Source organism: Trachypithecus francoisi, unplaced genomic scaffold (genome assembly GCF_009764315.1).
Source record: "Trachypithecus francoisi isolate TF-2019V2 unplaced genomic scaffold, Tfra_2.0 Lachesis_group20, whole genome shotgun sequence".
NCBI classification, from domain to species: Eukaryota; Metazoa; Chordata; class Mammalia; order Primates; family Cercopithecidae; genus Trachypithecus; species Trachypithecus francoisi.
The window spans coordinates 69,671,221-69,687,919 of NW_022681466.1; the positions used below are offsets into that span (position 1 = coordinate 69,671,221).

At 43.6% G+C, this 16,699-nt stretch overlaps 1 protein-coding gene across 1 annotated transcript in view; it reads right to left on the reverse strand.

Moving 5' to 3' along the window:
* PAFAH1B1 (platelet activating factor acetylhydrolase 1b regulatory subunit 1) overlaps nt 1–16,699 on the reverse strand; it is a 106,030-nt gene that overhangs the window by 13,249 nt on the left and 76,082 nt on the right. The window contains exons 3-6 of the mRNA XM_033185109.1: nt 9,890–9,974; nt 9,254–9,328; nt 8,151–8,357; nt 2,182–2,350 (exon numbers count right to left, since the gene is read on the reverse strand). Of these exons, the coding sequence (XP_033041000.1) occupies nt 2,182–2,350; nt 8,151–8,357; nt 9,254–9,328; nt 9,890–9,974 (536 nt within the window). The remainder of the gene's footprint in view (nt 1–2,181; nt 2,351–8,150; nt 8,358–9,253; nt 9,329–9,889; nt 9,975–16,699) is intronic.

A 16,699-nucleotide genomic window follows, 5' to 3' on the forward strand; every position in this document is an offset into this window, starting at 1 on the left:
CCCAAGAGCAGCAAGACATCAATTCACCACGGGGTTTCCCCATGGGGTTTCACCATGTCAAAGCAAGTTCTAAATACACTGGATTTTATACAAATTTGATAAGAAACCTGGATTTACACGATAAAGTTAAAAAAATCAGTAAAAACAATCCACAAGGAAACAGTCAACTCCATTTAGGATTAAATTTCAACCTGTACAAATGGTTTAAAAACGTAAGGCATCAGGATTATCAACATTTGAAATATATTCATATACTTACCTCAGTGAGTCTGAATGTTTACATAAAAACGCTAGGAAAAACAATTTCTTTCTTTTTTTTTTGGTTGGTGAGGCAAGGACTTGCTCTGTCACCCAGGCTAAAGTGCAGTGGGGCAATCACAGCTCATGTAGCCTTGAACTCCCGGGCCTACGAGCTCTTCCTGCCTCAGCCATCGAGTAGCTGGAACTACACAGGGGTGGCACCACCACACCCACAACATTTTAATTTTTTGTAGAGACATGGTCTCCAGATTTTGCCCACACTGGTCTTGAACTCCTGTCCTCAAGCAATCCCTCCTGCCTTGGCCTCTAAAAGTGCTGAGATTATAGGTGTGAGCCACTGTGCCTAGCCTCTAGACTGATATTCTAAGATACAAAAAAGATAAAGCGAATGCATAAGAAAAATGGGGAATTGGTTCTCTGTTTAAAATGGTGGGCCAGGCATAGTGGTTCACGCCTGTAATCCCAGCACTTTGGGAGGCCAAGGCGGGCGGATCACCCGAGGTCAGGAGTTCAGGACCAGTCTGGCCAATATGGTTAAACCCTGTCTCTACTAAAAATACAAAAATTAGCTGGGCGTGGTGGTGCTCACCTGTATTGCCAGCTACTTGGGAGGCTGAGGTGGGAGAATCACTTGAACCTGGGAGGTAGAGGTTGCAGTGGGCCAACATCGCGCCACTGCACTCCAGCTTGGGTGACAAAGCAAGAGGCCATCTCAAAAACAGAAAAAAAGTGTTCATGCGTGGAATTCCTATAATTATAAACTTCCCCAATGCATTTAATTGGCGTGGGGGTGAGGAGAACACAATTTTCAAATTATGCCCTTTAGGTAAACACATAGTTTACTCATGTGTTAACATCATGGATAATCTGTATGCACTCCTTGTACAAAATCCCAACATTCAAATATCTTCATTTGTAAAGAAACAACAAAAATCCCTACGTAATGAGCACCTCCTATGTGGCAGGTACTACACCAAGATGATTTATCTTATGACTTCATTTTATCCTCACAACAACTGTATGACTCTGGTATTATTACCTCTGTTTTCTAGATGAAAGTGGTTTAAATTTTCTAATGCCATAAGTAGACAAGTAGGAACCTGAACCCAGGTATCTGTCTCTAAAGCAAATATACTCTCGTTCCACAAACATACTGCCTCAGAAAACAGTTCCCACAACAAGACCCAGGAAACAACTTAACAATGAATGAGGGCATGGGATATGCACCCTTATTTCATTTCAGTGAGCAAGATAATCTGGGTTCTAGTTTTCACTATACCTACTCTGTCTGGACTTCAGTTTCCCAACTACGAAAAATTAAAACACAAACAAAACCATTTTTTTTTTTGAGACGGAGTCTTGCTCTGTTTCCCAGACTGGAGTGCAGTGGCCGGATCTCAGCTCACTGCAAGCTCTGCCTCCCGGGTTCACGCCATTCTCCTGCCTCAGCCTCCCGAGTAGCTGGGACTACAGGCACCCGCCACCTTGCCCGGCTAGTTTTTTCTGCTTTTTAGTGGAGACGGGGTTTCACCGTGTTAGCCAGGATGGTCTCGATCTCCTGACCTTGTGATCCGCCCATCTCGGCCTCCCAAAGTGCTGGGATGACAGGCTTGAGCCACCACGCCCGGCCAACAAAACCATTTTTAACTCAAATACAGATAAATGACCTGGCAGTTTTTCTTACCAAAAAATATTCATACAAATATTTTATATAAAGTACTAAGAGATACTTAAAACTTTGTAATAGAAATGACTCTCAACTACTGTGACTTATCCCTGGACTATCTACATCGTATGCTCTTCCACCAATACAGACAATTAAGAGGTGAATAAAGGAATCCCGTATACTATTAGAAACAATATTCTTTCTGAAGTACCATGATAGAAATTACTATTAAAGTACTATCCTCTACCCCTTACCATGCATGGTTCTGATGCATTCAAAGCCCTGAAAATCCCATAGTTTAATGGTCATATCTGCAGAACAGGAAGTCAGAAGCTTGCCACTGTGATCGAATGAAATGTCCTGTACAGAGTCTGTATGTCCTTTAAGAGTTCGTTCAAAATCTCCAGTCTCATAATCCCACACCTGTCAAGTGAACAGAAAATTGTTTAACACCAACTCCATCACTCCTTTCTTGTTTCATATTTGCACCCAGCAGGCCAGTCTGGCACCTTATTGAGTAATTAACCAAACAAGTAACAAAAGATAACCATCTTAGAAATACTGTATCTCATGTACAAATTGGTCTTTTTTCTACAGGGAAAACGAACGTTGCAATTATTAAAATTTATCTCTAGTACCACATTTGCAAGTGTAATAGTGATAAAGTATAATAAAGTCACAAAACACAGTCCGCTTCCCGTCTCAGAGCAGGAAAGACATGTAAATAAGGAAACTTTAGGGGAAGAAATAAGAGGAAAGAAAGAAAGAGATGGAAAGGAAAGGGAAAGAAAAGGAAAGGGGAAGGGGAAGGGAAGGAGCTTAAGGGGGCTATAGCAGGCATTTGTATGTAGAGTATTTGAGGAATAATGGATCAATACTCAATCCTACTAGACCAGCAGAACTCAGACATCTGAAGAGCCAAGGAAAGATTTCAGAAGTGTAAACTGTTCACGAATAGCAAATGAATAAAAGCATATGTCATTTTGAGTTAAAAAGTGAAAATATGGCTGCGCGCGGTGGCTCACGCCTGTAATCCCAGCACTTTGGGAGGCCGAGGCGGTCGGATCACGAGGTCAGGAGATCGAGAACATCCTGGCTAACACGGTGAAACCCTGTCTCTACTTAAAAATACAAAAAATTAGATGGGCATGGTGGCGGGCACCTATAGTCCCAGCTACTCGGGAGGCTGAGGCAGAATGGCGTGAACCTGGGAGGCGGAGGTTGCAGTGCGCCGAGATCCACTACAGCCTGGGCGACAGAGCAAGACTCCATCTCAAAAAAATATATATATATGTGTGTGTGTATATATATATATCATATATATATATATATATAATATATATTATATATAAAAAATATAAATATATATAATTATATATATATATAAATTTTGGCCAAGTGCAGTGGCTCATACCTGTAATCCCAGCACTTTGGGAGGCTGAGGTGGGCAGGTCACCTGAGGTCAGGAGTTGGAGACGATCCTGGCCAACATGGTAAAACCCTGGTCTCCACTAAAAATACAAAACTTAGCTGGCTGTGGTGGTGCGTGACTGTGGTCCCAGCTAATCGGGATGGAAGGCTAAGGTGGGAGAATCACTTGAGCCCAGGCGGCAGATGCAGTGAGCTGAGATAGCACTCCAGCCTGGGCGACAGAGCCAGACTGTTTCAAAAACAAAAAAAAAAAGAACAGTCACATTTAAAAAAAATAATTTTGGAGTGCAGTGCTGTGATCAGATATCACTGTAGCCTCATACTCCTGGGCTGAAGAGATCTTCCTGTCTTAGTCTGTCAAGTAGCTGGGACTACACAGGTGTGCACCACCACGCCTGGCTAACTTTTTGACGTTTTGTAGAGATGGGGTCTCAGTATATTGCCCAGACTTATCTCAAACTCTTCCATTTTCTTTCTTTCTTTTTTTTTTTTTTTTGAGATGGAGTCTCACTCTGTCGCCTAAGCTGGAGCGCAGTGGCGCAGTCTCAGCTCACTGCAACCTCTACCTCCTGGGTTCAAGCAGTTCTCCTGCCTCAGCCTCCTGAGTAGCTGGGACTACAGGCGTGTGCCACCACACCTGGCTAATGTTTGTATTTTCACTACAGATGGGGTTTCACCATGTTAGCCAGGATGGTCTTGATCTCCTGACCTCATGATCCACCTGCCTGGGCCTCCCAAAGTGCTGGGATTACAGGGGTAAGCCACTGCACCTGGCCCTATTTTCTTTCTTCTCTTTCTCTTATTTTAATTGACAGGGTCTCCCTCTGTGGCCTGTGGTGGAGTGGAGTGGTGTGATCACAACTCACAGCAACCTCGAATTCTGGGCTTCAGTGTTGCTCCCACCTCAGCCTCCAGAGGAAGTAGGACTACAGGTGCACACCACCACACCCAGGTAATTTTTTCTTTCCTGTAGAGACGGGGCCTCGCTATGTTGCCCAGGTGGGTCTAGAGCTCCTGGCCTCAAATCCATCCTCCTGTCTTGGCCTTCTGAGTCACTAGGATTACAGGTGTGAGCCACTGTGCTCATCCCTCCCCTCCTGCTTCTTATCACAAATATTTTTCTGTGCCACTAAAAATTCAGCAAGTATTACTTTTAAAAGAATTCTTGGTTGGGCGTGGTGGCTCATGCCTGTAATTCCAGCACTTTGGAAGGCCGAGACGGGTGGATCACCTGAGGTTAGGAGGTCAAGACCATCCTGGCCAACATGGTAAAACCCCGTCTCTACTAAAAATACAAAAAATTAGCTGGGCTTTGTGGTGGGCACCTGTAATCCCAGCTACTCGGGAGGCTGAGGCAGGAGAACTGCTTGAACCCGGGAGGCAGAAAACGCAGTGAGACGAGATCATACCAATGCACTCCAGCCTGGGCAACAGGAGTAAAACTCCGTCTCAAAAAAAAAAAAAAAAAAATTGTGGGCTAAACCACCATTATAGAAAAAAACATTATAGTGAACATTTTTGAATATAAAAAAATTCTGTCCTCATTTTTTTTTTTTTTTTTTTTTGAGACGGAGTCTCGCTCTGCCGCCCAGGCTGGAGTGCAGTGGCCGGATCTCAGCTCACTGCAAGCTCCGCCTCCTGGGTTTAGGCCATTCTCCTGCCTCAGCCTCCCGAGTAGCTGGGACTACAGGTGCCCGCCACGTCGCCCGGCTAGTTTTTTGTATTTTTTAGTAGAGACGGGGTTTCACCGTGTTAGCCAGGATGGTCTCGATCTCCTGACCTCGTGATCCGCCCGTCTCGGCCTCCCAAAGTGCTGGGATTACAGGCTTGAGCCACCGCGCCCGGCCTGTCCTCATTTTTTAATACTTAGGTCAGACAGCAATGGGGAAAAAGAATTAGTGGGTCAAAAAGTATAAACTTTCAAAGCCTTCATATACTCTGTTAAATTGATATCCCATAAGACTGTATCAAATGTAATGAGAATGACTACTTTATCAAACTCATCACTGGGGATTCTTATTTAATAGGTAAAATATCTTGACAATTTCACACACACACGACAATTTTTTTTTTTATTTGAGATGGAGTCTCGCTCTGTCACCCAGGCTGGAGTGCACTGGCGTGATCTCGGCTCACTGCAAGCTCAGCCTCCCGAGTAGCTGGGATTACAGGTGCCCGCCATCACACCCGGCTAATTTTTCGTATTTTTTAGTAGAGACAGGGTTTCACCATGTTAGCCAGGATGGTCTTGATCTCCTGACCTTGTGATCCATGCGCCTTGGCCTCCCAAAGTGCTGGGATTATAGGCGTGAGCCACCGGGCTTGGCGTGATTTTTTTTAAGACAGGGTCTCACTCTGTCACCCACACTGGAGTACAGTGGCTCAATCATAGCTCACTGCAGCCTCCAACTCCCAGGCTCATGTGATCCTCCCACCTCAGCCTCCCGAGTAGCCGGGACTACAGGCATAGGCCATCATACCTGGCTAATTTTTTAAGTAGAGATGAGGTCTTGCTATGTTGCCCAGGCTGGTCTCTAACTCCTGAGCTTTAATAGTCCTCCCACCTTGGCCTCCCAAAGTCCTAGGATTATAGGCATGAGCTACCACACCCGGCCCATAATTTCAGTGTTTATTTCTTCTGCTATTAGTAGTAAGGCCAAACTGTTGTTACTATTTGGTTAGTTGTTACTACCTTCTATTTTTTTGAGACACAGTCTCGCTCTGTTGCCCACGCTGGAGTGCAGTGGAGTGATCTCGGCTCACTGCAACCTCCGCCTCCTGGGTTCAAGAGAATTTCCTGCCTCAGCCTTCCAAGTAGCTGGGACTACAGGTGCACGCTGCCATGCCCAGCTATTTTTTTTTGTATTTTAGTAGAGATGGGTTTCACCGTGTTGCCCAGGCTGGTCTTGAACTCTTGAGCTCAGGCAATCTGCCCGCTTCGGCCTCCCAAAGTGCTGGGATTACAGGCGTGAGCCACCACGCCTGGCCTGTTACTACCTTTTTTTGTGAATTGTCTGCTCCTGTACTATGTCCATTTTTCTGAGATGTTAGTGCTTTACACATCTGAATTCTTCATGTTATATAATAAAGTTGGCAATCCAGCTGGGCTCAGTGGTTCACACCTGTAATCCCAGCACTTTGGGAGACAAAGGCAGGAGAACTGCTTGAGCTCAGGAGTTTGACACATGGGCAACATGGCAAGATCCCCTCTCGACAAAAAATAAAAAATCAGCTGGGCATAGTGGCACATGCCTATAGTCCCAGCTACTGAGGAGGCTGTGGTGGGAGAATAGCTTGAGTCTGGAGAGGTTGAGGCTGCAGTGAGCCATGATTGTGCCACTGTACTCCAGCCAAGGCAACAGAATGAGACCTTGTTTCACACACAAAAAAAACTGGCAATCTTTTTTTTTTTTTTTTGAGACAGAGTCTCGCTCTCTCGCCCAGGCTGTACTGCAGTGGCCGGATCTCAGCTCACTGTAAGCTCTGCCTCCTGGGTTTATGCCGTTCTCCTGCCTCAGCCTCCTGAGTAGCTGGGACTACAGGCGGCCGCCACCTCACCCAGCGAGTTTTTTTGGTATTTTTTAGTAGAGACGGGGTTTCACCATGTTAGCCAGGAAGGTCTCGATCTCCTGACCTTGTGATCCGCCCGTCTCGGCCTCCCAAAGTGCTGGGATTACAGGGTTGAGCCACTGTGCCCGGCCTACGCCTGCATTTTGTGCTGAACTGCTATATGACATATACAATCTACTCACATTTTCTTAGTTATACTTTTTTTTTTTTTTTTTTTTTTTTTTTGCTCTGTCACCCAGACTGGAGTACAGTGCCGTGATCTTGGCTCACTGCAAGCTCTGCCTCCCGGGTTCACGCCATTCTCCTGCCTCAGCCTTCCAAGTAGCTGGGACTACAGGCGCCCGCCACCACGCCCGGCTAATTTTTTTGTATTTTTAGTAGAGATGGGGTTTCATCGTGTTAGCCAGGATAGTCTCAATCTCCTGACCTTGTGATCTGCCCGTCTCGGCCTCCCAAAGTGCTGGGATTACAGGCGTGAGCCACTGCACCCAGTCGATTGGTTATACTTTTGTAAATGAAACTTAATATCTGTAACTAACTTGCTTTGAAACAACTCTTAGTATAGAGAGACCTACCTAAATCTACGTATATTGCAACTATCTTATCTTTCTGTAGGTGGTTTATACAACTGTCATTTTATTGTGTCTGGAACAAAGGCAACTTAAAAACAACTATTTTCCTAATTAAAAAAGCACAACATTAAATGGTAATATATGTTTACTGTGAAAAAAAAATTTTTAATGAAATACCTAATTTATAAAATGAAAAGCTCTTATATTCCCCTACTCCTGGAAAGCCAATTTTAAATACATCAAGGAAAGTCCAATTTACATGAATCCTCTATTGAATTCGTTTGCAGTACAGATTCACCCTATCAATTACTAGTTTTGTCAAATGGTATTTCACACACAACCTCTGCTTAAAGGTAAGGCACACACTTTTCATCCTCTAAGAACAAAAACTGTTCAAGCACAAGGTGACCTACTGACATCAACTCAGTTAGTGACACCCGACTTTCTCAAATTCACCATCGAACTTACCTGGCAGCATGCCTCTCAGGAGCCACAATGGTATTTTATTACAATTCTGTCTTTAAGATTCAGAACCAAAATCACTACATTTCAAAGAGTACCTCCTGTCCCTCTGCACAGGCCCTCATTTTCAGGATCTTTTAATTTTCTTCCCCCTATTAACTTTAAGTCTGCTTTTAGCAGAAAATTACCTTAATAGTAGCATCCTCTGAAGCAGAGACCATAACACTGAACACAGGATGGAAAATGACTCGGGTGACTGGACTCCTGTGACCACTCAATGCATATTTTTCTGGCGGACGGGGAATCCATTCTTTTGGGTCTCGTTTCTGACCAAGAGGTCCACCTGACGTAAATTCTTCTTTTGCTTCATTTAGCTTTGATTCTAATTCCATAACCTTGAAAAACAGCACGTAGTTACGTACAGATAGATTTCAATAAAAATAGCATGTGACATTTTAAAAACTGCATTTTGCAACAATATATGCAGGATACTTGAAAAAATCTTAGTAATCTCCAAGCATTTGTCAAATTTAAATGAAAATTGTTTATTTTATACAGCATCAAAATCTAAGTCATGAGGAAACTAAAAACTGAGAAAAATTCAGTACAATTGCCTTAACTCTTTAACCCAAAGAAAAACTTCAATTTATATCTGGTGACAGAGTCTTCTAATTAAACAAGGGCAGTGAATTTGCCTTGGTCCCTCTAAAGCTGCTACTCTTAGTAAGTTCTTTCCAAACCACATTATATATGGTAATCATATTAATAATAAAAGCTAGTATTTATTGAGCATCTACTATGTGCTAAGCACTTTTCTAAGAGCTTTATAATAAATGATCAACTCATAACAATGTTATTTACTTATTCTAACTTTGCCTATGAAGTATACATTTTAGGACTGGAATATTATTTGTTGTATTTACAGATAAAAAGAAAAGCTCAGAGATAAGAATGACTTGTCTAAGAGCACACTGCAGTGCTCTTTTCCCAGCATCAATCACAATGGCTCCATGTGTTCTTTCCTTCTAAGTGCACATATGAGTTCTTTCAGTATCAACTCCTCCAAGTCAGGACTATGCAGAATCGACCCAGTCAGCAACTCCGGATATGCGAGTTACCATGTATCTGCAATAATATGCCTAGGTCATACTTTTCATAAAGCACAGAAAATGTATTTTTATTTGCTTTTTAAAGATTAGATGCAATTATTAATTAATGCAGATGAATAGTTATTTTCAGAAAGTTTATATAACTGAATACAACTAATTTTAAAGAAATAAGACTTAGTTACCTTCTTCTGTAATCTAATAACAGATGTCCATTTTTTTTCCAAAAGACCAGCATACTTTTTATCTAATTCTTCATTCTAGAGAAAATAAAGTTAGAGCCTTTTAAGAACGGCTTAACTATGATCCTCAAGCCAAAGATCACTCATCTTTAAGCCCAAACATTACTAAAAATCTGATTATAAAAAAAGGGAGTGGCTAGACACGGTGGCTCACCTGTAATCCCAGCACTTTGGGAGGCTGAGAAGGGTGGATCACCTGAGGTCAGGAGTTCAAGACCAGCCTGGCCAACACGGCGAGACCCCGTCTCTACTAAAAACACAAAAATTAGATGGGTGTGGTGGTGCACACCTATAATCCCAGCTACTCGGAAGGCTGAGGTAGGAGAATCGCTTGAACCCGGGAGGCAGAGGTCGCAGTGAGCCGAGATCACACCACTGCACGCCAGCCTGGGAGACAAAGTGAGACTCCATCTCAAAAATAAAAATAAAAAATAAAAAAAGGGAGTGAAAATCAAGTTCAGTACCAAGTAGACCACAATAACAAACGACAAAATTGTGCATAACCGTTAACTACAGATACCTGAGTAAAAATCCACTCATTAACTCTACTTTGAAGAATTGTTAAAAAGTAAAACATACCATATCTAATTCAGCTTCCTTTTTAAAAACTGAATATGCCTCTTCATAGCCATTTGAACGAAGATAATCTGCTATAGCTCGATTTCTGAAAGAAAACAAATTCAAATGACTCCTAAAAAAAAGACCTCATTTCTATTTTGAAGAAATAGAATTTATTTAAAATCTCATTAAGCCAAGATACTCTTGAGAGTATTCCCTTTCAAATCATACAAGTATTTCTTAAAAAGGACACCCCTGCAAAGCCTCCAGAACTTTTAGCCCCCATAGCGCATCCATAATATTATATTCTTAGTTATAAGCTTTTCTTTTTTTTTTTTAACATCAGAAGAGAAATTACATATTTATAAGTTTCAAATGTGTTGCTTACCTCACAAGCTGTAGGCACTCTATAGATCAAGCTATGGCTCTGTGACAGCAATCATCAATTTTGCTAACATTTACATTTAGTCTTTCTTTACTACTTGTTATACACTCAAGGGCTGACAGCTGGAATTTAGTTTTGCAGAGAAAAGTTTTGAGAAAACTAAAGTATTTTCATATTAGAAATAACTGAACCATTGGAGTGTGTGAAAAAAAGAAATCATACACTATAAACTTAGTGTACTGTCATAGAATGAGACATTCATTTAGAATTAGAACTTGAAGGTTAGAGAAGCTGAATTAGCCTTTTCATGTTTGCCTTATACAGTCTGAGTACCCTTTATATAAAATGCTTGGGACCAAAAAATGTTTTGGGCTAGACAGATAGATAGATAGATAGACAGACAGCCAGACAGTCAGATAGAGATATATAGATAGATACATAGATACAGATCATGAGGTCATGAGTTGGAGACCAGCCTGGCCAATATGGTGAAAAGCCCGTCTCTGCTAAAAATACAAAAATTAGCGGGCGAGGTGGCGGGTGCCTGTAATCCCAGCTACTCGGGAGGCCAAGGCAGAAGAATTGCTTCAACCCGGGAAGTGGAGATTGCAGTGAGCCGAGATCCTGTCACTGCACTCCAGCCTGAGCAACAGAGCAAGATTCCTTCTCAAAAAAAAAAAAAAAAAAAAGGCCAGGCGTGGTGGCACATGCCTGTAAATCCCAGCTACTCGGGAGACTGAGGCAGGAAAATCACTTGAACCTGGGAGGCGGAGGTTGTGGTGAGCCCAGTTCGTGCCACTGCACTCTAGCCTGGGCAACAACAGCGAAAACTCCATCTCAAAAAACAATACAAAACAAAACACGCTCCAGTAGTATTGTAGAACTGGCGGGATTACTGACTTTAACTCAATGGTATGTTTAAAACAAATCAGCAAAGATAACAGGGAATTACCAGCAAACACTTTATGTTCCAGGTAATTATTAGCATGCCAAAAATCAACGTATAATAATTACAGGGTTAGGCCGGGCGCAGTGGCTCATGCCTGTAATCTCAGCACTTTGGGAGGCTGAGGGAGGCGGATCTCAAGGTCAGGAGATTCAGACCATCCTGGCTAACACGGTGAAACCCCATCTCTACTAAAAATGAAAAAAAATTAGCTGCGCATGGTGGTGGGCGCCTGTAGTCCCAGTTACTCGGGAGGCTGAGGCAGGAGAATGGTGTGAACCTGGGAGGCGGAGATTGCAGTGAGCCAAGATTGTGCCACTGCACTCCAGCCTGGGTGACAGAGCAAGACTGTCTCAAAAAAAAAAAAAAAAGAAGTAGTAGTTCAAGACCAGCCTGGTCAACATGGTGAAAACCCGTTAGCCGAGCATAGTGGCAGGCGCCGGTAATTCCAGCTACTTGGGATTACTACTTGGGAGGCTGAGGCAGGAGAACTGCTTGAACCCGGGAGGCAGAGGTTGCAGTGAGTCGAGATTACACCACTGCACTCCAGTCTCGGCAACACAGAAAGACTCTGTCTCAAAAAATAATAACAATAATTAAAAATAATTACAGCATTAGACAATCACATTCAAAGACACGGAGATTGAGGAGAGGTAAATCTTAATGTTGGCCGGGCGCGGTGGCTCAAGCCTGTAATCCCAGCACTTTGGGAGGCTGAGACGGGCGGATCACGAGGTCAGGAGATCGAGACCATCCTGGCTAACACGGTGAAACCCCGTCTCTACTAAAAACTACAAAAAACTAGCCGGGCAACGTGGCGGCGCCTGTAGTCCCAGCTACCCGGGAGGCTGAGACAGGAGAATGGCGTGAACCCGGGAGGCGGAGCTTGCAGTGAGCTGAGATCCGGCCACAGCACTCCAGCCTGGGTGACAGAGCAAGACTCCGTCTCAAAAAAAAAAAAAAACTTAATGTTATTTAAAGTCTGTGTCTGTGTGTTACTCATACTACAGCTTGTACCTTCCTTCTGGCCTGTTTCTACTAATGGCTAACTCCATTCATGCTGAAGTATCTTCTTTACACTGAGCTGACTCTACTTTTTGATTTCCACCAAGTAATTATACTTGGGCCTTCCAAATCAATATACATATATATTTTTTGGAGACAGGGGTCGCGCTCTGTCACCCAGGCTGGAGTACAGTGGGTCGATCTCGACTCACTGCAACCTCCGCCTCCCGGGCTCAAACAATTCTCCTGCCTTAGCCTCCTGAGTAGCTGGGATTACAGGCACATACCACCATAGCCGGCTAATTTCTGTATTTTTAGTAGAGACGGGGTTTCGCCATGTTGGTCAGGCTGGTCTCGAACTCTTGACCTCAAGTGATCTGCCCGCCTCAGCCTCCCAAAGTGCTGGGATTACAGGTGTAAGCCACCGCGCCTGACCCCAAGTCAATGTTAAGAAGGCAATGGCTCTCTCACGAGGTGCAATCAAATATCTTCTTTTGTCAAAGCCTGTACTACAAACCTTCAACAAAAATAAATTTTCCTTTTGTTAGAGTGTTGCATCCTGGCTGAACATGGTGGTTCACATCTGTAATCCCAGAACTTCAGGAGGCCAAGCTGGGCGGATCGCTTGAGGCCAGGAGTTTGAGACTTGCCTGGACAACATGGCCAAAATCCTTCTTTACAAAAAATACAAAAAATTAGCTGGGTGTGGTGGCATGCACCTGTAGTTCCAGCCACCTGGGAGGCTGAGGTGGGAGGATCACCTGAGCCTGGGAGGTCAAGTCTGCAGTGAACTGTCATTGCACCACCTACACTCCAGCCTGGGTGACAAAGTGAGTGCCTGTCTCAAAAAAAAAAAAAAAAAATTGCATTCCAAAGTAGTAAGAGGAAAAAAAGGCTGCAACACATTTATTTCTTAGCTTCATTTTCTTTTAATCTAAAAAACAAACATCAAGCAAATAAGGAAGAAAATGTCAAGAAATCATATATATTATTCTTAAATACTTAATGTTCTTATCAAACTCTATTAGCTCAATTGCTATCTTGGGGTCAAGTCCTAACGCCTGAAACTCTGCCTGAAAACACACTACACAGCTTCCAACAATAAAGCTCACATAACACATAATACATATGTGTAACATATATACAAATTATAACAACTGTAATTTTTTTTTTCTGAGAAATGGTCTCAAGCTCTGTCTCCCAGGCTGGAGTGCAATGGCACAATCATGGCTCACTGCAGCCTCAACTCCCCCGGGCTCAAGTGATCCTCCCACCTCAGCCTCCTGAGTAGCTGGGAACCACAGGTGCATGCCACCATGCAGGGCATTTTTGTTGTTGTTGTTGTTGTTCTGTAGAGACAGGGTTTTGCCATGTTGCCCAGGTTTGTCTCAAACTCCTGGGCTCAAGAGATCCTCCCACCTTGGCCGCCCAGAGTGCCAGGATTATGGGCATGAGCTACCATGCCAGGCCAACAATTATGGTCTTAAGGAACATTTTTTTGTAAAGGAAAGTTAAATGGTGACACTTTTCCAGGTAAAGGAAAGATAATATTAAAGGAAAAATAAGAAAAAGGATTACTCTCTTTTCCTTCTTAAAATAAAATCAGTAGGACAGAATCTTCAGTACCACTTCTTCCACCTCCACATCAAGCCCCACTGAAAGGTCTTCAAGTGCAATAACATGCATGGAACTACCATTCTTAGGATAACAATGCCTTCTTCTGGAATACCTCTTGAAGACCTGAGGCTGTTTCACAGTTAATCTTTTTTTTTTTTGAGACGGAGTCTCCCTCTGTCGCCCGGGCTGGAGTGCAGTGGCCGGATCTCAGCTCACTGCAAGCTCCGCCTCCTGGGTTTACTCCATTCTCCTGCCTCAGCCTCCCGAGTAGCTGGGACTACAGGCGCCTGCCACCTCGCCCGGCTAGACTTTTGTATTTTTTTAGTAGAGATGGGGTTTCACCGTGTTAGCCAGGATGGTCTCGATCTCCTGACCTCGTGATCCGCCCGTCTCGGCCTCCCAAAGTGCTGTGATTACAGGCTTGAGCCACTGCGCCCGGCATCTTTTTTTTTTTTTTTTAAAGGAGGAGGAGCACATTCTAAAACAACCATAAAAGTAGAGCAGTACAGTTTTTTTTTTTTTTTCATAGAAATAACAACACTGTTTTAGCTTTATTAAATTCTATTCTCAGCCGGGTGTGGTGGCTCACGCCTGCAGTCCCAGCACTTTGGGAGGCCAAGGTGGGTGGATCACGAGGTCAGGAGATCGAGACCATCCTGGCTAACAAGGTGAAACCCTGTTTCTACTAAAAATAAAAAAAATTAGACAGGTGTAGTGGCGGGCGCCTGTAGTCCCAGCTACTCAGGAGTCTGAGGCATCCAAAGAATGACATGAACCCGGGAGGTGGAACTTGCAGTGAGTCGAGATTGCGCCACTGCACTCCAGCCTGGGTGACAGAGTGAGACTCCGTCTCAAAAAAAAAAAAAAAAAAAAAAAAAAAAAGAATATATATATACATATATATATATATTCTCCTATCAGCAATGTAGCCACAGCCACACTTCTAGCCATATATCAGGTAAGTAATATTATCAGGGTTAGGGAAAGAACTCCAACTGGGCGTAGTGGTTCACACCTGTAATTCCAGCAATTTGGGAGGCCGCGGTGGGCAAATCACCTGAGGTCAGGAGTTCGAGACCAGCCTGGCCAACACAGTGAAACTCCATCTCTACTAAAAATACAAAAATTAGCCAGGTGTGGTGGCATGCGCCTATAGTCCCAGCTACTCGGAAGACTGAGGCAGAATTGCTTGAACCTGGGAGGTGGAGGTTGCAGTGAGCTAAGACTGTGCCACTGCACTCCAGCCTGGGCAACAGAGCGAGACTGTCTCCCAAAAAAAAAAAAAAAATCCAGAGAATTTTAGCACTACCACCTTTGACGCCCTGCCTCTCAATATTTAAGCCAACAATCTGATCCAGTTAATGCAGAACCTTTAACTTCAGCAAGGTTTACCACTATTACTAAAAGTAAGAAATAAGTAAAGACTAAAGAACCTCAGCAGGTGGCAGTGGCTCACGCCTGTAATCCTGGCACTTTGGGAGGCTGAGGCGGGAGAATGGCTTGAACCTGGCAGGCTGAGGTTGCCGCAAGCTATGAGTGAGCCACTGCATTCTAGACTGCCTATCAGAGCAAGACCATCTCTCAAAAAAACAACAAACAAAACAAAACAACACAACCCACAAAACTCTTGGTTCTAACAGCCTAAAGAGTGCTTCTAGGGCTTGCTAGTAATTTCAGTTGACCTAGAGTAGATTTTCATCAAGTTGCTTTCTCTCTTTCTGTCTCTCTCTCTCTCACTCTTTCTTTCTTTTTGAGACAGAGTCTTGCTCTGTCACCCAGTCTGGAGTGCAGTGGCACGATCTCAGCTCACTGCAAGCTCTGCCTCCCGGGTTCACGCCATTCTCCTGCCTCAGCCTCCCCAGTAGCTGGGATTACAGGCATGCGCCACCACGCCCAGCTAATTTTGTATTTTTAGTAGAGACGGGGTTTCTCCACGTTGATCAGGCTGGTCTTCTCAAACTCCTGACCTCAGGTGATCTGTCCACCTTGGCCTCCCAAAGTGTTGGGATTACAGGCGTGAGTCACTGCACCTGGCTTCATCAGCTTTATTAAGGATGGAATCTTTGCCTCTTTGAAACCAGTCACTAAAATTAAATAGAAATTCACACAGAAGTAAAACGGAGTAGACCAAAACCAGTAATACTGTAAAGAATCAGAGAAGGCTGGGTGCGGTGGCCCATGCATATAATCCCAGCACTCTGGGAGGCCCAGGAGGGCGGATCACTTGAGGCCAGGAGTTCGAGACCAGCCTGGCCAACATGGTGAAACCCTGTCTCTACTAAAAATACAAAAAATTAGCCAGGCATGGTGGTGGCCACCTGTAATCCCACCTACTTGGGAGGCTGAGGCAGGAGAATTGCTTGAATCCGGGGGGCAAAGGTTTCAGTGAGCTGAGATTGCGCCATTGCACTCCAGCCTGGGTGACAGAGCAAAACTCTGTCTCATACACACACACACACACACACAGGATAAAAAAAGAAAAATGGTTAAGCAAAATAAAAAAGAAAATGATTAAAATCAAAACTGAGATGAAGGGCTTTTATCCATGAGCAAACAGATCCTAGCTAGACACAGTCTAGGCTTAAATATCAAACTATTACAAACATAACGAATGAAATTATTTTCTAAACTATTAGAAGTTTATGAAAATGCCAGGATTTGATTTTAAGCACTTTATCTGACTTCCTACACTCTTTTCATTGTTGTTTTCATCCCCTAGGGTAATTTCTGCAGCTGTAATACTAGTCTTAACACCTCATCAATACCACCCATAAGGTTTCTTTTTTTTTTTTTTTTTTGAGATGGAGTCTTGCTCTGTCGCCCAGGTTGGAGTGCCGTGGCGCGACCTCGGCTCACTGCAACCTCCGCCTCCTGGGTT